At 35.8% G+C, this 9,485-nt stretch overlaps 3 protein-coding genes across 3 annotated transcripts; 1 reads left to right on the top strand and 2 right to left on the bottom strand.

Annotated features, from left to right (window-relative positions):
* Nucleotides 1–233: 233 nt before the first annotated feature.
* Nucleotides 234–2,097, top strand: LOC127107724 (gamma-interferon-responsive lysosomal thiol protein). Its single transcript, XM_051045049.1, has 5 exons — nt 234–559; nt 1,250–1,312; nt 1,443–1,586; nt 1,759–1,854; nt 1,943–2,097. Exons 1-5 carry the CDS (start codon nt 272–274, stop codon nt 2,009–2,011), a joined length of 660 nt encoding a protein of 219 aa, XP_050901006.1. The 5' UTR covers nt 234–271; the 3' UTR covers nt 2,012–2,097.
* A 97-nt stretch (nt 2,098–2,194) lies between these two features.
* Nucleotides 2,195–3,828, bottom strand: LOC127107723 (uncharacterized). Its single transcript, XM_051045048.1, has one exon. It carries the CDS (start codon nt 3,262–3,264, stop codon nt 2,461–2,463), a length of 804 nt encoding a protein of 267 aa, XP_050901005.1. The 5' UTR covers nt 3,265–3,828; the 3' UTR covers nt 2,195–2,460.
* A 690-nt stretch (nt 3,829–4,518) lies between these two features.
* Nucleotides 4,519–8,764, bottom strand: LOC127107722 (ethylene-overproduction protein 1). Its single transcript, XM_051045046.1, has 4 exons — nt 6,262–8,764; nt 5,835–6,126; nt 5,439–5,748; nt 4,519–5,318 (listed from the first exon to the last, which is right to left on the bottom strand). Exons 1-4 carry the CDS (start codon nt 8,331–8,333, stop codon nt 5,089–5,091), a joined length of 2,904 nt encoding a protein of 967 aa, XP_050901003.1. The 5' UTR covers nt 8,334–8,764; the 3' UTR covers nt 4,519–5,088.
* Nucleotides 8,765–9,485: the final 721 nt, after the last annotated feature.

Here is a 9,485-nt window from a genome sequence, read left to right as displayed (position 1 = left end):
TGTTTTGTAGTAGTTCTTTTAAACTCGGTCAATGACATCTTAATTACATATAAAGTTAAATATAATAATATTTCTCTGATCATATTTATAATAAAGAAATTGACTTTTTATATACATTGAATAATTAATATATTTAATTTATTAAATAATTAAGATACATTAATTATTCAATAAATTTAAAAGATAAATTTTCTCTTATGCATAATATAAGAGGTAAAACTATATAACCCCTTTAGACTCATGTAGAGAAACCACTGACATATCAAAGTATATGCACATAGAAATGGCCTCACCAACTTCATTTTGTTTCCTCTCTTTGATTCTTTTCCTTTTGATGATCATCAATCCATCTCAATCTCATTCTTCTGAGTTAAAAAATGGTGCAAATGATTTTGTCCATGTTTCTTTGTATTATGAATCTTTGTGTCCATATAGCAAAGATTTCATTTTGAAAAGTCTTCAGAATTTCATTAAACTAGATGTCATGTCTGTTGTTAGCCTCCGTTTGGTTCCTTATGGCAATGCCGCTACAAGTCAAAATGGAACCGTTTCTTGCCAGGTCCCAAATTTTCTTACTTATAGCATTATCTTCTATTCATATTTTCAATAGTTTTTTTTACATAAATTTTGCCATCAAACACATATAAATATAATGCTCTCATTTATTTATTTTAATTAAATATGAATTTTATGAATTAGGCATGGAAAAAAAATTCAAATCTAACCTGATCTTGGATCTGATCACCCTCGTCCCAAATCTAACATAAATTAATCAATTTAATTGTGTGTGGGTGCGAAAAAAATTGTGATTTTTAATTACGGAATTTCACCATGTTTATTGGATGAATAAAGTTTAAGGAGTTTTTTATTTTATTTTTAATAAGATGGTTGCTCTCGAATAGAAACCAAACTATAATAAAAAAATATAAAATATATATATTTTTTAATTTTTTTTTTCGGGTGTGTACACGACCAACCATAGAAATCTTTTTTCCGTTGAGATAGAGATGGATGGTCAATGGCTAACGTGGAGATGGAGATAGAACATGTAATGGATAAGATCAATAATATTTAAACCGATCGCTCCATCCTGACTCGTTGTCCGATATATGTAATTAATATTTTTGTCCAAATAAAAGCTCTATATTTTTAATTAATCTTTTAATTAATTAACCGTATATTGAGTTATAAATAATTATTTTTACTAGTTATATACATTTTTTACTTTTTGTTTTGTTTATATTTGTAGCATGGTCCTGATGAATGCTACTATAACATCATAGAAGCATGTGCCATTGAAGCTTGGTCAATGGTAAGGATTTTCCTTAGTAAACTGTTTTTTTTTGGTATAATTAGAAAAAATTTACTATGATGTAAATAAATTTTCTTCTATGTTTAACAAAATTTTCGTTGCTCTTGTTCTATGTGTAAATTTGAGGAAGAAACTTAGCTTGCCATTCATCTTTTGTGTTGAGAATGGTTTATTTACAAGTAAAACCCCAAATTTATGGCAATCATGCTCCAACCTTCTCAGATTGGATCCAAAAACCATTCAGAATTGTTATTCAAGTGGACATGGAAATGAGGTAAGTTTCGGATTCGAACCCTCAGCATTTACGATGTCTCTAAACAGTTATTAACTGGATTTATTTGATCTGATGTCTCTGAACAGTTATTAATTAGACTTATTTGTCGGGACTTGTTCAAATTTGTTTAATTATATAAATATTTATAGAAATTCTCTTTGACATTTTGCAGCTACATATTAGCAATGGAAAAGAAACAAATGGATTAAATCCACCTCTTACTCACACACCTTGGCTTGTTGTCAATGGCCAAAATGTAGTTGCTAATGTTAGTAACATTTTTCTTATTAAATTATTTAATTGTTTAAATACTTATTTTTTTTCTCTTTTATTAACATTCTTATTCTTTTCTACAGGATGATCTTGCAATTTATGTGTGCAATGCCTACAAGGGTCCTATAAAATTCAAAGCTTGTCAAAGATGATGATCTCATAATATTGAGAATTGACCATCAAATTTGTAAACTTTGTTCTTTTAATTAAATAAAACAAATTACTCCAGCATTTTTCATATTATAACAAATGCATTAAATTTAATTAAATATAATATTTATACATATAAAAATTATTTATATAAAGATAAAATAAGCGAATAAAAGAACTCGTTCAATTGTGTTTGAGTCTTATTCGTTGAATTGCGTTTGAGTTTTATGAACAAAAAATATAAAGAACTTCGCATCTTCGAATTCCACATGGTTTAACTCAAAATATACGGAGGGTTTAGACCAAAAAGAAAAGGAAACTAGAACGACTCGACTCGACACGATTCATCAGACATCTTTCTTCACATTTGTGCAAGGAATGTACGCTGACGACCGATGTTTTTAGACCAAAAAGAAAAGGAAACTAGAACGACTCGACTCGACACGACTCATCAGACATCTTTCTTCACATTTGTGCAAGGAATGTACGCTGACGACCGATGTTTCTTCTGTCTCGACTCACGCTGAGTTCTTGGCAGATTCGTAGTCGTGGAGCATGGCAGGACAGGGCTCTCTACAGCGCAAAACTTGTGCTTCATAGTTCTCCAAGGGAAGAGAGCTTCAAGACCACAACCCTTTGGAGATGAAGAAGAAGAACCAGAAGCATAAGCATATGAATGTGAATGTCTACCCGACTCCGATAAATAGCATTCTGGATAACTACAAGAATCACAAACCTTCTCCGCAAAATCGCTATGAAATTGTAGAGCAGACGATGATGCAGCCAAAGCGGTTGCGTCGGGAAGAAAACGGTTGATCAAGTAAGTAGGAGATTGGTAGCCATTACACTCTGCAAGCTTTAGTTTCAATCCTTCATTGATATCACTATGAGCTTTCTCTGATTTTCTTTGAACAATATCCAATGCTTCTGATAAAGAAAACACATCATCCATGGCATCTGAGAAAAGATCATCTTTGTCATCCATCTCATCACAAGCATTATCTAGTATATCAGATTGATCCGCCGTTTCTTTTCGAGGAAACAAACGATGACAGGTTGCTGCTAATTTCGAGCCATTCCTCTCCGTATCTTTCGGTTTTCCTGGTTCTTTCTCCCACGAAAACGGAACTCTTTCACTTGTGTTCTGAAATGTACCTAATGAACTTGATGTGTCTGCAACGACAGAACCGAGACGCCTTGTAGACATGATTGGCGCGTTTAAGTTTAACTTCCAATGCCGTTTCGAATGATCCATGGTTCGGTTCGAAAACAACCTTCTAGCTGCACTTCTTCTGCTACTTCTTTTTCTAGAGACAAGATTCAGTATCTGAGATAAAGTTTAGGAGAAAAGATTTGTAAAATTTGATATTAGAGAAGATATCACAACTAGTTTGTTGGGGGAATAAATAGTAGTAGTTGGAAATATGGGAATCTCGTGAGAATAATCAAAACTAAGGTTTTGCTTTTGTGGTCACAAGTTTGTTGAAAAAGCACCTCCACGTGGGAAGAGACTAACACATAAACAAGGAGCAAGAACTCATAACAACATAATTTGAGCTTACCCTTTATCAGAATATGAAATTGCAGTCCCTTTCACATTTTTTTTTCTTTTTCCCATTATGCTAAATCTCACTAATCAATAAAGAAACCAGGTTGAAAAATGAGGATATAAAAGGAAAGAATAATGTTTTAGAATGCCTAGCATACGACTATGCATAGTCGGTCGGTCTCGTCTCAATTGATATGCGTATGCGTGGTCGGTTGTCCTCGTCTCAATTGAGATGTGTTAAAAGTCGCACATCTGACAATATATGATCTGAACATGTACTTCATACTACAAATAATATATGATCTGAACATGTACTTCATCCTACAAGTCTGTTTTGTAGGGATGAGGTACGTCTAAACCATATTTCTTTACATTGCATCGGAGTTTGGTTTAAGATCCGATAAGACCACTTGCTATTAGGTTTCTGCGAGCCACCCACCACTTATTTTCACGTTGAACACATGCTTATAAGTGGGAGAAATTCTCATCCTACAGGTCAGGTTTGTAGGGATGAGTTAAACCTAAACCACATTTCTTAACAGCTTAATTTAAGATCCAGTGAGGCCACCAGCTATTAGGTTTCCGCTATCGAGTCAGCCACTACTTATTATCACGCTCTAATATATGACATGGACATATGCTTATAAATTGGGACAATTCTCACCCTACAAGCCGATTTTATAAAAATAAATTAATCCTAAACCATATTTCTTTAACAGTTATGTATGCAGAGAATCTAAGTCAGCTATTTGACGAACATTTTTGTACAATATATAGTATCTTATTACACTACGGCGTCGCTATTTGGCAACACTTGTCTAAGTCTAGTTAAGTACTAGATGTTCAACATTTTACAAGATACTAACAATATAGAGGAAATAAGCACTTCAAAAACTAAAAGCTTAAAAATAAGTAGGTATGAATATAGCTTTTCTAAAAAGAACTCGTCACAAACGAAAATTCGCCAGCAAAAAATTTGTTTTATACAACAGAGAAGTGAGAAATGTTACAACACGATGTGAATAAACAATTGCTCAGCCAAAAATACAATGGTAGTAAATATCTAAATCTTGAACTTGCATAAATTGAATTTCCATGTACATGTTTTGACTAACAAAAGGAATACCTCGCCATTCTCGCTGATGCGGCACGGAGTCGACATAACAGTTGCAACTGCGTGCACTACTACTTAAGCATCGTAGGACAAAAACACAAGCCGTGTCGTTACATATATTTACAAGTTATTCTGCTTCTCTACTTTCCCTTTCTGTTTCGACCGAAACGAGTTTACTAAACTTTTCTTTTCCTTTCTGTAGTCCTGTTTCCAGAAGACCAGTTCAAAAGATATAGGCAATCCGATTGACACCATGATTATGTCAAACTCGCCGTGAATTCAAACATTCGCTAAATGGCATTGATGATTACTGGTTCTTTGTGTTTTAGAAAAAGTACAGTTTGGCAAGAATACGCTTGTGTCCATAGGGGAACACTCCGGAAAAAACATGGATTCTTTTTAAATATCAGGTTTTCTCACTTTTGTTCCTTAATCCGCTCCCGTGCTTTATTACAAAGCTCAAGAGTCTCGGCGTGGCCAGGATCAAGACAAAGGGCTGCTTCACAGTCTCGGACAGTAGAAGCGAAATCATTCATTGAATCGTAAAACGCTGCTCTAAGATGTAAGAGTTGCAGATCTGGCTTGAATTCAATGGCTTTTGAAAGTTCCTCAATTGCTTCTGCTTCCTTATGATCATCCATTAAAACTGGTACACAGAGTTTCCAAGTTAGAACATAATAAGCTTGCGTGTGTGTGTGTGTTTCCATCTCGCGACACGAATAAAAATACAGAGAATTACTATAGAACCATTGATATATAGACTTACCTGCTGCCCTATATCTGTAAGGATAAGTCCTTAGAGGATCCAACTGGGTTGCCAGGCTAAGATCACTCTTTGCCATGTCACGATCACAATATTCCGACCGTTTCTCGTAAGCCGATGAGCTGTTCCAAGCCTTTTCTATTAGCTTTGTCATTTCATCGTATGCGGCTTTGCGGTGATTTTTAAGATGATATACACGTGCCAGGCCCTGATGTGCTCTCGTATGCTTGATGTTGAGTGCATTCATATAGCAGTCAGCTGCAAGGTCCAATTTATCACAATCTACGTAGACGCTTCCAAGATTATTTAGTGCCTACGATTCGAAAAAAATGACAACGATAAGTACACTACTTCAGTATCGAAAAATCGAGTGCTTAGTTTAAAATATATAGCACTTACTTGTCCTTTCCGAAGACCGTCTGAAGGACATCTAAGAGCTTCCTCCAAGAGATGGATAACATACTTCGAGGACTCCGAATCGAGACTTGTGTCGGCTAATGCATAAGCTTTGAGAAAGTAAGCTTCAAATGATCTTTGAATAGAAATGGACTCCTCGGCCTTTGCTAACGCTTCTTCACGATGACCGGTGTCGTAGAGTATCCATCCTTCATAGACAAGCCTTTCATGGTCAGAAGTCGAATGATTTCTAGCCTGCCGCAAACTACGCATCGCTGCTTTTTGACAATTTAGCCTGCAAGATTGAAGAAAAATCAACACTGGCAATAATCAGATTTGAGCATAAAATGATATAAGTGATTAATTGGCAATGTTGTCAATTAGTGGATATAGTGACCTATAATCAAATTAGTATAAGAGTTTCACTCACCGTAACAAAAGGAGAGATTGCCGAAAACACAAAAGGCTTTTCCCTGGATCGTTTTCCAACATCTGGTGTACAACAGCCAACGAACCAATATCGTCAACAGAGGACCACCGGTCGTACAATTGCATCCAGCAATCAGCCTGATTGTACTGTTGAACAACAGGACCGAGTAGTTGTACCAAGTGATTGCCATGCATATTCCCGTAGAACATCATATAATTCGGATCCAATGTCAAAATAGCCCGAACATCTCTAAGTGCTGCTTCGTACTCTTCCATGGCTATTAAGAACCAAGCCCTCAATTCAAGGCAGTCAGGAGAAACTTTGAAACCGATTATTTTGTTTATTTCTGTAATGGCAGGTCCAATCCTGTTCTCCTCTAGTAAAGAAACAGCTCGGTATTTGTAAGGAAACGAAAGCGTTGGATCTAATTCGGTTGCAGAGATCAAGTCCATCATTTTCTCCTTCCCAATGCAATACAAAGATCTTTCCTGATACATCCATCCAACAGGTTTATAATCATTGATAAGCGAGTTCATCAACTTATACGCCGCATATGTATGACCTCGTTTGTATTTCGCCCTCGCAACTCCAACTAAAGAATAAACATGACCTGCCTCCACCGCTGACTCAAACCAATGTTGTGCATCTTTGTATTCTTTTCTCTCAAACATAACAACACCTAATTGATGAAATGCTTGTTGCTTCTCCCATCCGTCTTTTGCACACTCGACTAATCTCTCCAACAGCATCACGGTTGTGTTTGACCTCATCTCTTCCTCCATGGCAACCTGACTCAAGAAATAATAAAGCATGAACGACGCATGCCCTGCCATAGCAAGCCTATCCCTACCGACCGGACTACAAAACAATTTCACAAAACTCAAACACTGCATCGAACCGGGTAGCTCCCTCAGAAAAATCTGCAAGCAAGCCCCAACCAAAAGGTACGCCGTCTCTTCAAGCCCATACTCAATGAGCAACGAGGCGTCTTCCAACTCACAAACAAGCGACGCCAAATGCACGTCGCAAGCACACTTCATCTCCTCACAACAAAACCGGTTCGCCAAAGAAAGCAACTCTAAGACTACATTAGGTTTGATCGTGCTCAAACTTTTAGTCCTACTAAAAACCTCGGCCGCCTTCATTACCTCAACAGAAAACTCATTCCTTGAAAAATTTATCTTCTCCCTCCTTGATTCTACGAATTCACCGTACAACATTGTCTTAAACGGGATCGAAAGCGAAGCCATATTGAATCTACAACACCTAATCTCATCATCATCAATACAAAACGACATATCCCAATCTTCATCATCCTCATACGAGGTAGAACATTGTTGACCAACAAATGTCATAAAATCCTCCTCATCCTCATCCTCGTCCCCGCCGTCGCCCTCATCCTCACAATCACGAGAACAACAACAAACATCAAAAACCAACTCGGGATCATACCCATTTGCCACCAAAGTAGCCTTAGGACATTCAATATTCCTACCACAACAATCCATCGAAGACCAGCCAACCAGCTCGTCCTCCCTCCTCTCATATCGGAGCCACGAGGCCAGCACGACTTTCGTATGTACATTCACAGCATGCTGCCGTGCTGACCTCAAACTCTGGCGAAACAATTTCGCATCAGACAACCCCTTAAAAACCGAACAATGCTCCAAATAAACCTCAGACCTATCAAACTCCGAACAATTCTCAATCTTATTATACAAACCAGTCAACCTTTCAACCAAATTAACCGGCCTCAAAACTGGATCAATTTTGGGCTCCAAAATGTCTGACATAGGAAGTCCATAAGGAAGAAGAGAACCTGAACCTTCAACGACAACCTCGGATGATGTCCGATTAGGTGATTGAAAAACACGAACTGATTTGCTTCGAAACGTTTGACTTTTAATATGATCGTGAAGCTGTTGAAGAAGCTTTTCACCAATTCCTCCACCGGCGGTTCCGGAACCGGCGGTGGCGGTGGAAGAAGGGTTGTGGATAGAGTAAACCTGAGAGCCTTTGCAACCGTCCATGATCTTTAAACTACGCATTGAAGCAAATATATTGTGCTGCATTTTCTTCTTCTTCTTTCTCTCTTTGTTGAAAAATTTTCAACGGTTCAACTTTGACATCAACAAAAACAACACAAATAATAATAATAATAAAAATTAATAAATTAAAAAGAATGATCGTTTTTCTAACGTGGTGGTGACATTGAGAGATTATTAAAAAGAAGCATAAAAAAGTTTGGTTGGTTTTGTTTTTTCTTAACCCAGATTGTTGTTCTTTTGATGATGTTTTTTTTTGGATAAGTGGAGGAAAAGAAGAAAATAGGGTGAAAGGGAAAAGAATGACAGAGGAGTGGACAGCCAGGTACGTTGAGGTGGAGATGGAGGTGGCCGTTCAAACGGTCACCCTCTCTTTCTCTCTCTTTCTGTCTCTCCTTCCCTCTCTATGTTGTCTGTAATTTTGCAGTTATCTAAATCTAGTTGTAATGAAATCTGAATTTGCAACTTATATTCTATTTATATTATTTATATTTTGTTTTGGAATTTTGTGGATGGTTTGAATTGCACTAATAAAGACAAAATATAAGAGTCACACCGAACCGGTGGGTCGAACCGATCAAATCACTGCTCTGATAACTGAATCGGATAAATGATTGAATTAGTGAAAATCGATTAGAATCGATCAAAACGGATAAAAATTGATGAATCGGCGGCTTTAGAAAATCAACAAATCAACTGCTTTAGAAAATCGACGAGTTAAATGATTGTTTTTTTTCAACAAAACAATTTGATAATTAAAAATAAAAAATTAAAGTTCAAAACTTAAGCTCTATTTGGTAAGTCACATTTGTGAGTTTATAGTTATAAACTCATATGACAATTTAGATCGGTTTGATAACGGTTTTTTCATCATTAGTTTATAGTTTATTTTATTAATTTATAATTTATTTTTTAGACGTTTTTTTAAATAGCATTTTAGCTAATAGCTTTTTATTTTTATTTTTATTATTTTAATAAAAACCATATTTTATCTTTTATAATTTATTTTAATTTAAAATAAAATATTAAATATCTTTTATATCATTTTATCTTTATTGGTTAGTTGAACAATTAATTTTACCAAACACTTCAATTAATTTATCAATTATCAGACATCAACCATCAACTATAAACTATGAGTCATCAATCATCCGTCATTAACCATAAATTATAAGGTAG

The sequence above is a fragment of the Lathyrus oleraceus genome, chromosome 7 (assembly GCF_024323335.1).
Source record: "Lathyrus oleraceus cultivar Zhongwan6 chromosome 7, CAAS_Psat_ZW6_1.0, whole genome shotgun sequence".
Classification (NCBI taxonomy): Eukaryota; Viridiplantae; Streptophyta; class Magnoliopsida; order Fabales; family Fabaceae; genus Lathyrus; species Lathyrus oleraceus.
The sequence above is the reverse complement of the archived record's forward strand: the minus strand, read 5'-3'. Positions and strand labels throughout refer to the sequence as shown.